This window comes from Molossus molossus, unplaced genomic scaffold (assembly GCF_014108415.1).
Source record: "Molossus molossus isolate mMolMol1 unplaced genomic scaffold, mMolMol1.p scaffold_m16_p_9, whole genome shotgun sequence".
NCBI classification, from domain to species: domain Eukaryota; kingdom Metazoa; phylum Chordata; class Mammalia; order Chiroptera; family Molossidae; genus Molossus; species Molossus molossus.
Window position 1 is genome coordinate 42,678,664 of NW_023425403.1, and position 17,348 is coordinate 42,696,011.

A 17,348-nucleotide genomic window follows, 5' to 3' on the forward strand; every position below is an offset into this window, starting at 1 on the left:
TACAAGTGCACAGTGCATGGAGACTGCCAGTTTTTTAAGTTCTGGGCCTGGAAACCGGCACAATCCACTTCTGCCATATTTTATTGGTCCTGCAATCACAGAGTCTAGACTCAAGTGGAGGAGGATGTAGACTCCACGTTTTCATGGGAAAAGTGCCAAAGAATTTTGGAGTCATGTTTTAAAACTGTCAGAGAGATACACAGAAAAGCCCAGAGCTCAACTTCTCTGCATAATAAAAAGGGAGAAAATATTTGGATTTGTTGAAAGATTGGGAAGAAGGAAGAATTTGGTAGACAGAGCTCCTTGGCAGGGTGGCTGAGGGATCTTGGAATAGGAATGTATAATATTAAATATTTGACTGTTGTATTTCTGCTCTGCAAACGTCCTAAATCTTTATTGTATTTTACCTCACAAATACAGATGCATTCTTTCTGTCCCCATCTGTGTGTGTGTATGCACGCATGTATGTATACATTTATGTGGTAGTGAGAAATTAGGAAATTGGTAATGAAAGGGGAGAATGGATGGAACTGGATGGAGCATTATATTTTGGCACAGAAGACAGAAAGGGCCAGCCTCAGGAGGCAAAATGCAGGTGACAGCAAGAATCCTGTAGAAGCAGGAATTCGAGTCAGTCACTGTAAGACCCTAAGTTCTCAGAAACATGTGGACATTTTGAAGGGAATGTAAGATGGGGCTTGAACTAACTTCTGGGTTTTACAAGAAGAAGATGATAACAATAAACAGGGAGGAGAAGGTGAAATTGTCAACAAAAGATTCAAAGGAGAACATTTTGTAGAAGCAACCCAAAGAAAGATGGACTAAAATCAGCATTAGGGATATATTGGATATTAAGGATATATTTATTGTAAACAACGCTCTCACTCCCAGCCATGCGAACAGAGTTTAAGAGTGAACTTCTTGTACTTGATGGGGCCAAAGAGAGAGTGCCCTCAGATGAGAACCAGATTCCGGCTGAGTTAGGAGGATGCAGGGAGCTTTTGGAGAAGGGGCTGGGGCACAGGGGATAACTAGAAGGTGAAGTGAAAAGGTCCAGAAGAAGGGGTAAGGGTTGTGTGACTTATCAGAGGACATGAACAGTTTGAAGGTGAAAGTATCACAGACAATACTGAGAGAAGCAACCAAGAGAAGCCAGGATGTGAGGCAAAGGACATGCAATCCAGTAGTTTCTTGGAGCATTGGATAGTAGGTTTCAGCCCAGAATTCAGCTGCAGCTGGAGTTGAGGTGCAATTGTTGTGTTATGGGTGGGGCTGGGGAGAAGAGGAAGCATGTAGGCCAGGCAGTACTATGTGGTCGGGTCAGCACTCTATGTGGCACCTGAGCTTTGCTGTAGTCATCTGGGTAGTGGTCACTCTCTGGAGAGCTTTAGGTGGTTGGGTAAATTCATCTTGAAATCTTTTAAAATGAACAGATTCTGGGTATTTGGAATTTTAGCAGAAGCAATGTTATCATGGTTCTTTATTCTCTCTTGGGATAGCTGGTTTTTGTTGTTGTTACTAATTAATTTTATTATTTTATATGTCATTTTCTTAGAATACCAGAACCAACTTTTTCATGAGCTTTAAGACATGCCACTATATTATTCTACCTATCTTAATTCTCCAAATCATGTGCAAACTATAGCCCTAGAGCCAAATCTGGCCACACCCATACATTTCTGTATTTTTTAGGGGCAGAATTAGAATATTTGAATAGTGAGAGAGACTATATGAGCTGTAAATATATATTTTTTATTTATATATTTACCAACTGGCACTTTACAGAATAAGTTTGCTCACCTCTGCTCTCAATAGATTCTCTTTGCCCTCCTTCTGTATAATAAATATATGCAGGATCTCTGTATAATTCTTTCTTTTCTATTAATTCTCTCTTCTATTCACATGCAGTTCTTTAAGCACCTCCTTTGTAGAATGGGCCTCTTTCCCTATTATTAGCTCCTAAACTCCAAATAACCCTTTCACATCTTGATTATTTTACCTTCCTAAGAAGACATTGGTAAAATCCAAGGGTTTGCACATTCTTTTACCATCCTACTAGATTAGAGCTCGCAGTTAGAGGGAGACAATGAAATAGAGTGGGCTGCATACCTCAGGTCTCCAGGTCTTACCAGTTTGTGGGAATAAATGAACCAGTTACATGAACCAGTAAGCCAATGTAATAGTACTAAGAAGCATTTACCTAACAATTTGGAAACTCTGTTCCTGGTTGTTTTATTCTCCATCCCCAAAATTTATTCCCATGAGACCCCAAGGAGTGTTTGGGCAAATCACTTTGGGCTTCCACTGATACAGTGCTATAGGAGTTAGCACTCCTATGTGACATGCTCCTGTAGTGGACATTGTCGTTTTTGGGTCACTGTCATTCATAATATTACTCAGGTTTCATTTGTCTGTTTTAAACCAAACTACCCTGTCTTAGACATGAAGTTTGGGTGGGACTGACCCAACCCTGAACTCCTGATTGTCTTCAACCAATCAACATATGTTGTATTTAAGCCAGCCAGAGTCAATAAAATGTGAAGAGAAGTTTGCTGTGGCTTCTGAGAAAAAGCAGCTTTCTCTTTCTCCTATAAGGACCACCTACAGTGTATTTTCTCTCCTCCTGAGTGATGTGGATTTAATCACAGTTTTTCCACTTGAGGCTGGAGTTTGTGGGGTGCTCACCATGGGTAATTGAGGATGAAGCTAAACCTGTGAAAGACAGAGTAGAGAGAGCAGAAGCAGGTCTTCTGTGAAACTGTTTAAGCAGCAATGTCAAAATCTGCCCCAAATTATACTTTATACCTTTTAGTTTCTGAACCAATTAAATCCCTTATGGTTTTGCCAGGTTGCGTTAGATTTTTGTTGATTTTTATTCACAAGCATCTGGGCGACAGTTTCTTTTAATGTGCGTGTTAAACGTGGAAATTGGTTGTGGGGTTTCCTATAACAGCACTGGTGAAGTGACAAGTAATAGCATTTATTTATTTTTAAATTTTTTTATCTTTACCCAAGGACATTTTTCCCTTTTTTGTTCAGATAGAGTGAGAGGGAGAGAGAGAGAGAAACATCGATGTGAAAGGGACACATCGAGTGGCTGCCACCTGCATGACCCAACCAGAGCCGGGGACAAACTGCAACTGAGGTACATGCCCTTAGCAGGAACTGAACCTGGGTCTCTCTGGACTGCAGGCCAACACTCTAACCACTGAGTCAAACCGGTCAGGACTAGAGTTTATTTTTAATCCATTACTTATTTCTAGACACAAGCCCTGGTGATTGGGTTGGGACAATTTTGAGGGTCAGTCACCATTCTCTACCCAAGACCATTCAACCTGCCCACACACGATTTCTAAGTCTGGCTTATTTACTGAGCTTTTCTTTTTCTTTCTTTCTTTTTTTTAATCCTCACCCGAGGACATTTTTCCATTTTTTATTGGGATAGAGTGGGAAGGAGAGAGAGAAAGAGAGAGAGAGAGAGAGAGAGAGAGAGAGAGAGAGAGAGAGATGTGAAAGGGACACATAGAGTGGCTGCCTCCCATAGGGCCCAACCAGGGCCAGGGACAAACTGCAACCAAAGTATGTGCCCTTAGCAGGGACCGAACCCAGGTCTCTCTGGACCGCAGACCGACACTCTAACCTCTGAGCCAAACTGGCCAGGGCTGCTGAGTTTTTCTATTGTTAAGTATTGTAGAGTTCCAGAGAGTCAAGTCATCCTGTCCTGCTTTGCCCTTGACAAAAGTATTACCTTAGGCACTTTGGTTGTAAGAAACACAAACTAATATGGTCTAATACAAACATAATTTATTTTAAACCTTTATCTGTTTCTCATGAAACAAAAAATATAGGAAATAATTGGGGCTGAGAAACAGACTATAGCAGGAACTACAAGAGAAATCTGACATTTCTCCCTTCATGTGTCTCCTCTGTGCTGTGCTTGTGGTCTCCATGGTGAAATAGCATGGGCACTCCACGCTTCCACTGCACACGACGCAGGCATGGCAGCCAATACACTGGGCTTTTTCTGTGTTCCAGTTCTCAGTTCTCAGATGATACAATCTGGATGGTTCTGGTTTGAATAATGAGAAGGGGCCTACAGCATAGGAATATATTAACTAACATATTAAGCATCTGTGATATGAATAGCCACACACAACGTCCTCTAATCAGATGTGAGATCACAGGTACACATGTGGCTGACAGGGGACTGTCTCATGGAGGTGTTGAGAGAACTGTTCTCAGAGGAAAGGGGGATTATTATGAGGTAACTGATCCCAAGGACTTTTGGTCTAATAATTTTGGTGTGAGCCCCAGTTATGGTTGGGAGTTTTCTCTCCTTCACCACCCTAATCCCATCATCAACAAGGTCTTTAGCTCATGTATGTCAGCAGATGCAAATCTATTGAGAGGTAAAGCTCAGTTTCTTGTGCCAGATGGCTCTAGATCTCAGCTTCAGCCTGGCTGGGAGGCGCTCTGCCCCAAGGGCCCGGTTTCATTGAGACATAGTGTGTATTGCTGGCTGTTGAGATGGTATTTTTAGGGGAGCTGGTTAAAAAAGCAATAGAACAATTTGGGGCTTCTTTTAAATCAAGGGGATGAGATTGCAATTAATTGTTTTCATCTCTGAAGTAGCCACTTCACTGCCATTTCTTAGAATAAATATGTATTAATTTATATGTAGGCCTTTTATCTCCTCAGCTGTTACAAAATGTTGACTGCAGATTTATGACTTCAAGTTGGAGAAAGCCTCCTATTTAGCATAGCTCTCTCCTGCTTCTCTGACATAGAATATATACTACATATTAGATATGCCTGTTTTGGGTATAAAAGTAATTATTTCAGTACGTGATTTTGTGTGAATGTTAATCAACCATTGGTGGAAAATCAAGACTGGCACATTGCCTGTTGAAGGATCAATGCTGCCACTCACATATGTGAGGGACAGCTTTACAATTCTACCAGTGAATGTTATGCTGGCCCTATGTACCTATATTTGTAGGCTACCAATGTTATTTACTTTTTATTGAATATACAACCATAAAACTCATAATATCTGAAATACTTAATACTCTTCAGAAAAATTTTTATTTTATTTTAATGAGTAATCAACATGTACATTTATAGGACAGTACCTATATTCCATAGAGGAAAAAGAGGATGGTTCAGTAAATGATGGATCAGTGATATGAGGATATTTGCAAAAATGTAAATACAGTGATCACAAATACTACTTCCAATGGTTTATTGAACCAGTTTTTAATGTCCTTAACAATATACTCATTCTGGATCTATATTTAAAATGATCTCATTAATCTTAAGCCGTGAAAGTGCCTTCTTAGGTCTCTTATGAAAAGTATTTATGTACAAGTATGGAGAAAGGGAAGGAGGCTGATACTTTACTGACGATCTTTTGCTCCCGGCACTGTGCCAGTTACGTACAATAGGTTGAGAACAAGGCGGTGGTGGCCCTTACCCTGTTGGAACTTGGGAGAGAAAAAGAAATTAAATAGAATCAATTAAGTACACAAAAGCAAATGTTCCGGAAAGCACCAGGATGCAGGGCAATATTAGGGACTATTAGGCATCCCTTCTGTTCAGGGTTGGCAGCAGTGAGAAAATAATGGGCATTAAAATTGTTAAATAGGTTTTAGCACAACAGCTTTCAATGAGTTGAACTGACCTTATAATTATTTCTCATAATTAATAGGATCCCAAATGCAATGTAATTGCTCATGTAGTCGCTATCCAGTTAGAGTTAAGAAAACAATCCGATGGTAGCCTAGATGATCACAAATCTTTGAAAAGTACAAGCTTCTTGAATGTGGCTACTGTGCTCAATACAGCTGATCTCCCCCTTCTTCCTCTTTCAGGACACCACACTCTTCCTCTTATATCCTCCTCCAGACTCCAACCCATTTTAATCCTTCTGTCTCATTGACTGCTTCTGTTCGGGCTCTTTTGAGGGGCTTCTCCTCTGCTCCAATTCATGTCATTATACTTCTGTCTTGGCCATTGGTTCTCACTCAGAGGTGATTATGCCCAAAGGGCACACTTAGTAATGTCTGGGTACATTTTGGTTGTCACATCTGGGGAGGGTACTCCTGGGATCTAGTGGGTAGAGTTCAGGAATACTGCTACATATTCTTGTACAGGACAGCTCCGTCACAAAAATAATTGTTTTGCTTCAAGTTCCAATAGTGCTGAGGTTGAAAAACCCTCTAAATTTTATAAACCAAACTCTTTCCTTATGATCTTATTGAAACTCTCAGTATTCAATACCACTTTGTATTTAAAACTCCCAAATTAAGATCTTCAATCCGATATCTTTCCTCGATTTAAGTGTTGCATATTCAAATGTTATTTCTACATCTTCAGTTGCATTTCTAATACACATCTTATCTCCAAATCTTAATTCTATTTTTCTCCCATAAACCTGTTCCTCCTGTGTGTTCTCCTTTTTTTCTAATGGTACCACACAGGGACATAAGTATCTTTTATTCTACCTGGATAAAGAAATATATTTGACTCAGTCAAAACTCTTTCACCATAACATTTCACAAACTCCTATCAGTTTCAGAAAAGATTGAAGGAGCAAGTTTACCAGTATAAACGTCTTACTCTGAATTCCAAGGTCCTCTTTTCATCTGGTGAGCATTTGATATCTTATGACATTTAATATCCATCTGGTAAACCTAAAATGTATCTTGATTTCAGTATCTTGCTACCAAAGGCCCTTTCCTATGTCAGCCATCAATAAAACTGAGATGTGCTGCAGAAGTAAAAATCCTGTAAATTGGCTACAGGAGAGATAAATGTTTGAAACAAAAAGAGAATGCCTATTATCAACCAGCAGTCCTATTTTAAAAGTCTTTTTTCTTATAAAATAAAGCACAGATACAGAAAACCCTTGGATTTAAGCATATTTGATTGATTGCAATTTATTGTAATTGCTACTATTGAAGGTCAGATTTTCCAATGTTTGGCCAGTAGAAACCTTTTGAAGTTGATTTCTGATAAGGGCTAAATTGTGTCCCCTACAAAATTCCTAAATTGAAGCCCTCCTATCCAATATGACTATTTTGGGAGATAGGGCCTTTATGGAGACAATTAATGTTCAAATGAAGTCATCAGGAGGGGGTTTAATCCAATATGACTGGTGATAATAAGAAGACAGGCAACAGTGGTGCACTGCACAGAGACAATGCCATGCGAGGACACAAGAAAAGGCAGCCATATGCAAGTTAATGAGAGTGGTCTTAGGAGAAACCAAATTTCCCAGCACCTTGACCTTAGACTTCCAGCCTCTAGAACTGTGAGAAAATAAATTTCTGTTGTTTAAGCCACTGGTCTGTGTATTTTGTTATGGCAACTCTAGCAGATGGTTATAGGTTCTGAGTCCTTTTTATATGACACTTGGAGTTATTTGATCGTTTCTTTGCTATCTGGTATATAAGAAGTTTTAACTGGTACGTCATTTTATATATTTCATTCCCCATATCTAGAGTGAGTCATTTCTGTAAGAAGCACTGATTTCTACTTGAAAGAAATAATATTTCAAGACCATAATCTGGGCATGAGGAATCTTTACCACTTGGTTAGCCATTGTTTGTAGGTCTTTTCAGTGAAGCTAGGAAATATATATTAATTAACGATAAATTTCTTCATAATTTTATATTAATACTTCAATTCAATTTCAAAATCACAGAGTTTTACTTATTATATCTGTATCTCCTTTCTTCCACACTTAAAAATTCTGATTTTCAAGGATAGAATTTGGACTTAGGGAATAGAAAGTGAATATTGCATAATTATTTGTTTTGAATTTCATATTACTCTCAGAACTGTCTTAAGCTTACATGAAATTCAGTTTTCAGTGTTTGTCCTGTTGTGCTCTTCAGGGGCTTACATTATTAACAATATTTGTTGTCTCTGTTTTTCAAATTCTTTCATTCTTTTTGATTTTTCACAACTTCTTATTTTCCATCTTCTACTTTTTTAATGCATAGTCGTTGTGTGATTGACTCCTGTGTTCTTCTCATTTAGTCTTCATTTCAGAATTTTTTTCTTTCATCTTTATTTTTTGAGTTCCATATCTGAGATTTTCTAATTAATTTTGATTCATGTTGTTCTTTCATGTTTTTTGTCATTATCTTTTAGTTTGTTTTGAAATAATATGGTTATATCTTTGATCTTTTGGGGGAGGGCATGTTTTTCTGGCATGGTTATTGTTTTGTTCTTCTCCTTTTTATTATAATAAGAGACTTGACCTCTTTTTTTGTTGTTCATTTTATGTGAGGTTAGCTTTTTTTCTGAAAATTAATATTGAGACAGGCTTCAAAGTAGCTTTTCTAACTTTATTGAGCCTTCTCTTCTGTAGTTTTTGCGTAGTATTTAAAAATATGGCTGTTTTCTGAAATTTTCTAAATTTATTTCCCCTCCCATGTTTTTCTAGACCTTTTCTTCCTTTATATGTCTTTTGGGTACATCTTCTGTTGAATTTTGATTCCACTTCCAGAAGTTTCTTTTTTATGTGGGGATCTTCCCTAGAAAAGAGCCTGCTGGATCTGTTTTGAGAATTTGTAGGGCCCCTCCTTGTTCATTCATTCCTTTCCATCAATGGTCCTTTGCACATAATCAAGAGGGCAAAACACTCCAAGTTTCAGCTGCTATTCTCAAATCAGCCCTCTGTGCTTTCCTGTGAATTGCTGTTGGCTATTTTGGGGTTCTTCTGTCCTTAGGTTCTTCAGACATTACCCCACTACTTTATTCTTCTCTCTCCCACCCAGAGTCTGTGTTGGGGGTATTATGTCATCTAGTTTAGTTGTCTTTTCTGGATTTATCTCTATTCCATGTGGAGATTTGGAGATAGTGAAAACTATGCTGCCATGGCCACCATCTTTCCAGAATGCCCCCCAATGTTCCTGTCTTAACCAATTTAAAAACAACACAAACAGGTAGATGGCTGTAACCGTTTCTTATGCTGGATAACAGAAAGAACGGCATAGTAACTAATACTGTAGTTTCTTGGTGAGGAATGAAAAAAAAGCTCCCACAATTCTGGTTGCGGGCCCCTTTAGCAAGGAACCTGCAGTTTAACTTTAAATTTCATTTATTTTTAGTGCTTTAATTCTTGTGGAGCTTGATTTTACTGTTCAGAAACATGACTATTGCCTCTGAGCCTGGGTTGTGTACTCTTGCTGTTTCATAGCATCCTCAGTTGTGCCGTGTTTTTTGAAGTCAGGCTTTGAAATATTTTTATAATGTGTCTTGGATTCCATCTGGCTTTGCTTTCTTATGATGCTTGTTCTATTTACAATGGGAGAACTATAGCCTGGGCTTTTTGTCAACAAGCATTTTTTTTTATGTCCCTTGTGGTTATACAGTGAACAAAATGTAAGATATAGTCCTTTCCCGGAGGATGTTTAGTTCATCTCATCTGTCTTTTGGACTGATTCCGGAAGCAAGGGAACTAGTTTCTTGCAGATTCTTTCCCCTTCACTGCAACCCAAACTCTAAGTTACTTAAGCATATGTCATAGTTGATACTGTTGAAAATGTGCTGATTAAACATAACTAATCTTTGAATTTGATTTGTTTTAGAGTTTAGTTTTATGTTGTCATTACCACTTTCCAAGATTCTAAATGAAAGTCTGGATTAATCAATGCAGATTCTCATCAACTTGAAGAATACATTTGTTCTAAGTCATCTTAATTGCTATTCATGCTTATTCAGAGTTGCTGAGACTTGGTGGTCTCTTTCCCACACTATGTTTAGGATAGCAGTCAGGGTAACTCGTAGTATCTTTCTAAGTATACTTTCCACCATTTAAATGTGTGCAAAAAGGCAGTGGCAACTCTATAACTTTGTATTTTAGTCTATTTTATTTTTTAGTAAAACTCCTTGGATGGTTGCTAACCTAAATTTTATTTTCTAGCAACTTACCAAATGGATAACTTCCTTCAAAACAGGAATTGAAAATGGTCAGTTAGGTCTATATGATGAACCATTTCTAGATTTAAGACTATTGCTTTTCTCTCAGTAGAGTGCTACTGAGGAAGATAGTTTGGGAATCACTCCAAACACAAGCTTCCTCATTTTGTTGTACATAGGTGTGTGGCACTGGGCAGTTTTCAGAGCTTTTCTATGTCTCCGTTCCTCACGTGTAAAATGTGGTAGTAGTGGTTCCTGTATCGTAGAGTGATTTTAATGTCTTCATCTTACCTAGAACTAGCTTTTGGAAATGTGAGTTCTGAGGCTGACTCTGTGAAAAAGTAAGAAGAGTTTGAAAGGTGGATGTTATGTGTATGCATTTGTGTATCGGTGTGTGTGTGTGTGTGTGTGTGTGTGTGTGTGTGTGAGTGTACACATACATATTTTATATTTGCTGATCTAAAATTAGTCAATGCAGAGTTAATGTGAGAATTGTGAAACTCCCTAGAGATCAAGGGCCACAACTCTTCTTCCTACCCTAAAATAAGGGAAGAACTGTATTATATTTGGCCTTATAAATATAATTCTGAACTTTACATAAAACCTGGATAGCTTTGGGATGCCCTGGGACCTCCCCATGATGCTCTCAGGTTATCCTTTTTAGGTGCCACTGCACGCTCCTTACCTTTTCTTTCATTCTCTAACATGTCTGCTATGTATGAAGGTGCTTGCTCTGGGGCCCTATGTAGGATGAGAGGTGCTAACCACATTAGCAAACATTTTTAACCATTACATATGGATAATAACTGCACATTTTCATTAATATGCATCTTCACTGAAGTTTTCTGAATATGCTTATAAAACTAAAAAGTGTTTTTTTAATTCAAATTTATCAGGGTGACTGGTTAATAAAATTATATAAGTTTTGAGTGTACAATTCTATAATACATCATCAATATATTGCATTCTGAGCTCACCACAGAGTCCTAAGAGTTGTCTCTAGCAGGCTGGTAATGAGAAGAGTATTGGATGGTAGGTTTGAGCCTATGTTGGGGGTCCTGATCCTGCCTCATAGCATGTTTGCTGTTAATCACTTATTCCGTGATGTTGAAAATGAGAAATCAGGTGAAGATTTTTTACCTTTATTTGATGTATAAATTTGGTTTATTTCCTCAGGAGAAACAATTGTTTTAGTCATGTATTACTTTATATTTAGTGCAAATAATTTTGTCTGAATAAAATAAGCAAAAATAAAATTTTTTGATTTAGCTATGTACTTACAAAATAGTTAATTTGTTTTATATAGTCTACTTGTTAATTAATAGTAATTAGTTAATTGAGTGGACATGATATTTGATCAAAATGTTAGTACAATATTTGAGCAAAGAGTTAATGGTTGAGAATATTTTGTTTCATGTTTGGGTTAATAAACAATAGATATGTTTTTTAATAGCAAGTGTTCTAGTAAATCAGTTCCTCACATAAAACACAAACCCTTTATGTGCAGTGCTTGATAATTAATGCCTGACACGTAATACATAATGTTTGTTCAATGAACAGGTAATTTATGCTGAAAAATATTATATGTGTTCCAGGACCTGATCTTCAGGTTTGCATATCCGAAAAACCGACATGTTGCACTAGGAAGATGGAGGAGAGATATCAAATTGCAGCTCGTCAAGATATACAGCAGGTGCTTCAAGCATCCAGCTCTACGTTAAAGTTTCTAATATCTCGAAATGCAGCTGCTTTTCAAGGTAACTTTATCTCAAGAAACTAGGGACAAGACCTGTTATAATTTGCCTGTTATCTTAAAGTGGTAAACTCAGCTGGGTTTCCTTCTTTGTCTTTCTATATTCTTTTGGTATAAAATGAGGTTTTGGCTTTATTGAACCTTCAGAAATTGTTTCTCAGGCCATTTGGGGACATACATGTATTGAGTTGAACTAGGGAAACTGTTTTATTAATGAAATGGTCCTTGGAAATATATGCCCTTAAGGGTTCTTCCAGGTCCCTTAATATTCTGAGCCATGGATTTACTTCAATGCGAATGGATATAATTATTAAAATATTTTATAATATAAAATATCATTATTTAAAGTGTGTAATTACAGATTTGTTTTTTAAAATATGATCTCAAGAAACATTTGTCTAATATTTCCCCCTGCAACCTCATGTGAACAGCAATATGGTGTATCAGTGTGCAAACAAGTTTGATAAATAGTAAAATAGGAACTATTAATTAGATGTTTAAAGTTCTGCTAAGATCAGAACTCAACCTTAATTCACACAATATGTTTATATATAAAATTAATGGGTTATGAAATTACAAGGCACATTGCAAAATAGATGATATTTTTCTTATTTTAGTCATCTCCTCTATAAAATTCCTTATTACTATAATAAAATAGCTTAATTTATTTTTCCTCTTATAAAGCATTAGCTATTCTGTATATGATTAGGAAAAAATATTTATATCACACTGCTTTTCAAATAAATTTATTGTTTTTGTTCAATGCAAAATATAATGTCTGTTACTATTCCTTTTCAATAAGTATATTGATATAAATCTAAATTTGTGCTTTGTTTATCAACAGGATTAAATCACAAAGCTGATTAATTTTTAAAACTATACTATATATTAGATTAAATGAATAAATAAATCATGATGAAATTTGAATTAAAATGTAATTCATGATGAATTGATTTTTTTTTTTTTGTAGAAACTGTGAAATGTTAGATTTTAAGGTGTTATTAATTTAGTGGTTCTTTAGATATGTAGAAAAACAACCTTATTTCTGTTATGGGATTTAATCATGTGCAGTTGTTGGAGGAAAACTTATTGATATGCTTTTTAGGCAAATATTTATGATTTGAACTGGCTGAACTAGACACAAACAGACAGCTATGTAATGATTTTTTTTCTCATGAACATGATAGCATGTATAATATGGAAAATACATTTTAGAGATAAATAGACCAGTCTAACCAGAGCAAGGAGATGTAAATAGGAATTGTGGATCATATGCTTGAAAAGGTGAGCTGGACTCACGTGGAAGAAGACTTAAAACATCAGCTTAATTTAATTCTGTGAAAAAATGCCTTTGGTATTTTGATAAGGATTGCATTGAATCTAGATTGTTTTGAGCAGTATGGACATTTTAATGATGTTAATTCTTCCCGTCCATGAGCATGGTATAATCTTCCATTTATTTGTGTCTTTATTTCTTTCTTAATTGTCTTATAGTTTTCCAAGAACTGGTCTTTTATCTCATTGGTTAAACTTATTCCTCGGTATTTTATTCTTTTTGATGCAATTGTAAATGGGATTGTTTTCCTAATTTCTCTTTCTAATATTTTGTTATTGGTATATAAAAATGAAGCTGATTTGAGTATTAATCTTTTTATCTTACTACTTTTCTGAATTCATTTATCAATTCTAATATTTTTTTGTTGGAATCTTTAGGGTTCTCTATGTATAGCATCATGACCTCTGCAAATAATGACAGTTATACTACTTCCTTTTCAATTTGGATGTCTTTTATTTCTTTTTGTTGTCTGATTGTTGTGGGTAGGGCTTCTAATACTTTGCTGAATAAAAGTGGTGGAAGTGGACATCCTTGTCTTCTTCCCAATCTTAATGAAAAAACTTAGCTTTTTACCATTGAGTATGATGTTGTAGGTTTGTCATATGTGGCCTTTATTATGTTGAGGTATGTTTGTTGAGAGTTTTTATCATAAATGGATTTTTTCATATGTTTTTTCTGCATCCAATGAGATGATTATTTGATCATTTTGTATATGTGTATAAAACTCATGTTAATTGATTTTCAGATATTGGTGAGGATGTGGAGAAAAGGGAACCCCCATGCACTGTTGGTGGGTTTGTAAATTGGTGTGAACACTATGGAAAATAGTATGGAGGTTCCTCCAAAAATTAAAAATAGAACTACCATATGATTCAGCAAGTCCACTTTTGGATAGTTATCCAAAGAAATCCTAAACACTAATTTGGAAAGGTATAGGCACCCATGTGTTTATTGCAGCATTATTTACAATAGCCAAGATATGGAAGCAATCTAAATGCCCATCAGTAGATGATTGGATAAAGAAGATGAATATTAGCCCTAAAATAGAATGAAATCTTACTTTTTATGACAATATAGATGTACCTAGAGAGTATTATGCTAAGTGAAATAAGTCAGACAGAGAAAGACAAATAATGAAAAAACAAATAAACTCATAGATACAGAGAACAAATTGATGGTCACCAGATGGTAGGGGCGTTTGGTGATGTGTGAAAAAGGTGAAAGGGATCAAGAAGTACAAAAAGTGCCTGTTATAAAAAATAATCATGGGATGTAAGTAAAGCATAGGGAATAGAGTCAATAATGTTGTAATAATTATGTACAGTGTATGATGAGTACTAGACTTAGCGAGTGATCACTTCATAAGGTATTAAATATCTAATCACTGTGTTGTACAACGGAAACTAATATAATACTGTATGTCAACTATATTGAAAAACAAATTTTAAAGAATTAAAAAATCATCAACTTGGGTTTGAGAGAGTCTTTAAAGATTTTTCAACAGGGAAGCTTCATTACGATTTCTTCTCTTTTAATATGAAACCTAAATCCCTCCAAGTGAGAATATATGACTGAAGAATCACGACAAGCCAAACCTAATTTTTTGGATCACAGTGTTAACTGTACATGTGCAAGAAAGTGCCAGCATTTACTAACACATAAGAATCCATTGAATATTAGTTGAGCATTTCTTCTGTTTTGAAAGATACTGTAACGAACTTTTCACATATTTTTGGATAAATTAAGATAGAGCAAATTGAGTTTAAAAGATTGGGAAAAGCACAATCCCTGAACTGTATACTTAGACTTTTAAAATAGGTTTAGGCTGCTGAAAAATGTTGTTGATATTGCTATAAGTTTGGTGATAACTACCTAAGTACCAGAAATATATAGGATTGCCTCCATCTACCAGAGTGTCAGGTAATTTTATGGAAATTTAATTTTTTCTGTTTAATAAATTGTCTGTGCTGGATTCAATAGGCTGAATTTTGGTATTTAAATATTAATCATAAAAATGAAAATGGTAGGGGCTTTCTTAGATCTGATTTGTTATAATCAAATATTGTTTTTTTCCTTGGTGGAATGCTGAGTTTTATTTAAGAATCATCAGAAGGCAAGACAAATTTAGAAGTAATTTGCCTAAAGCCTAACTTTACTGGAACAAATTCTCTTATAAGAATAATATCTGTTTTTAATATAATGAACAGAATAAATGCTTTAGGCTTATTTGCATAAAAATAAGCTTAAATATATATGCCAAAAGCAATTTTAGAAATTACATTTACTGTATAATAACTGAGCTGGGGCTACTTTGTCAATTAGTAAAATGCCCATCATCTAGTTTCTGTGCAATCAACATACCAGAAAACAAGTCAAAGTCTTTATTTTTCTAAGAAGAAAGAAGCCAAACACATTTTATTGGGAAACAAGTCTGACTGAGAGAAAATTTTTTTTAACTTTTTAAAATTTATTGTTGAAAGTATTATAGATAGCCCTCTTTTTTTCCTGCCATCGACCCCCTCCACCCCACTCCCCTACCCGCAGTCCTCACCACACTATTATGTGTCCATGGGTTATGTATATATGCATATAAATTATTTGGTTAATCTCTTTCCATCCCTCCCCTTCCCTCTGAGATTCATCTGTAGAAACAATATTTTTAGAAGTCTAGGCTAGTTCTGCCGGTGTGGCTCAGTGGTTGAGCATCGACCCATGCACCAAGAGGTGTCGCCAATTCGATTCCTGGTCAGGGCACATGCCCACGTTGTGGGCCAGATCCCCAGTGGGGGGTATGCAGGAGGCAGCCAATCGATGTTTCTATCTCATTCTTTCTCTCCCTTCCTCCCTCTCTAAAATCAATAAAGGAAAAAAAAAAAAAGAAGAAGAACCTAGGCTAGGTAAAGCTTCTCAACAGTTGAACAGAATTAACATGACCCTATCTGAGAGAAAATTAATGGGGAAATCCATTCACTTGGCAAATGGTCAGTAGACTTGCTACATTTTGATCTTTTGATTTTTACATATTTCACTCATGTCTTCTACTTCTACTTTAGTGGTATTCTGGGTTATGAAAGACTTAGGACTGGGTACAGTATGGTCTCTTCTCTCTTGGATCTTTTGGATGCCTATGGAAACGTGTTTTTGAACAATCCTGTAGATTTTGCTGATGGGAATAATTACTTGGGTTTATGGATTTCGTAGGCCCCATATCTTTGTGAGTTGAAGGGATTTTTCAGGGGAGAGAGGAAACAGTGCTGGCAGCCATCGCTCAAGGATACAAGGTTATCCTGTGTACAGTCTACATTCAGCTCTGGGATTCAGCACTGGATGGTATATACCAGTGGGGTTAGAATCAGCCTGCTTGGACAACTCTTCTTTTTCTTTTAAGAAATTTATTGTTTTGTTTTGTTTTTCTTCCAGTCATATTTTCTTAAACAGAACAATAAAACAAAAATCTGCCTGGCCAGTGTGGCTCAGTACTTAAGCGTCAACCCATGCACCAAGAGGTCACCGGTTTGATTCCTGGTCAGAGCACATGCCCAGGTTGTGGGCCCATCCCCAGTGTGGGGCATGCAGGAAGCAGCAACTGATGTTCTCTCTCATCGATGCTTCTCTCTCTCTCTCCCTCTCACTTCCTCTCTCTGTAAAATCAATAAAAGAAAAAAATTAAGAAAAAATCTCTTTTGGAAGGGCCCATAATTATGACGTGGGACTTTACTATATCCTAAGGTAGTCATTCATGCCGCAAGCAGCGTTCTATAAGATAAAAGGCACAAGCTGGTATCCCTGCGTCTGTTGCTCTTCATAAGTGGTGCTGTTTGCAAGGAGGAACACTGCCTTTGTCACAGTGCAGACAACTGTTCTTCATTTCCAGGGGCTGACTGTTCATGATTAAAGCAGAACAGTCTGAGATCATGCGAAAGAATTTGTTTCTCTTCATCTGTTTTACTGTGAGTTGGGATTGCCTGCTTTAAAAATATTTTGAAAATATTCTTTGTAAATGTTTTTTTTTTTTTTTTACTTCTACACTGAAGTATGGTGTGACTCATGAAGAAATAATGGAAGTGGACAGAGACTGTGTAACCGACTGTAAAAAAGCAGCTCTTATCCAGCTTTCAAGTTTGCCAGTTTTTTAATCTCCATTCAAATAAGACGATAGTTTAGTTTTTAAAATTGAGCACTATACAGAATTTTCAGCATCATGTTCAGAAATGAAATGAAGGAACATTTCGGAGAACACTATGGGAAGCTTGTGTTTTTTTTTTTTAAACATTGGCAAGATAAGGTTAAGAAGTTATCTCTTTCTTTTTTTGAGATATACCTTTCCCT

General features: G+C 36.3%; 1 protein-coding gene across 1 annotated transcript in view; it reads left to right on the plus strand.

Moving 5' to 3' along the window:
* GPC5 (glypican 5) overlaps positions 1 to 17,348 on the plus strand; it is a 1,298,292-nt gene that overhangs the window by 22,797 nt on the left and 1,258,147 nt on the right. Inside the window, exon 2 of the mRNA XM_036250056.1 lies at positions 11,526 to 11,687. Coding sequence (XP_036105949.1) covers positions 11,526 to 11,687 — 162 coding nt within the window. The remainder of the gene's footprint in view (positions 1 to 11,525; positions 11,688 to 17,348) is intronic.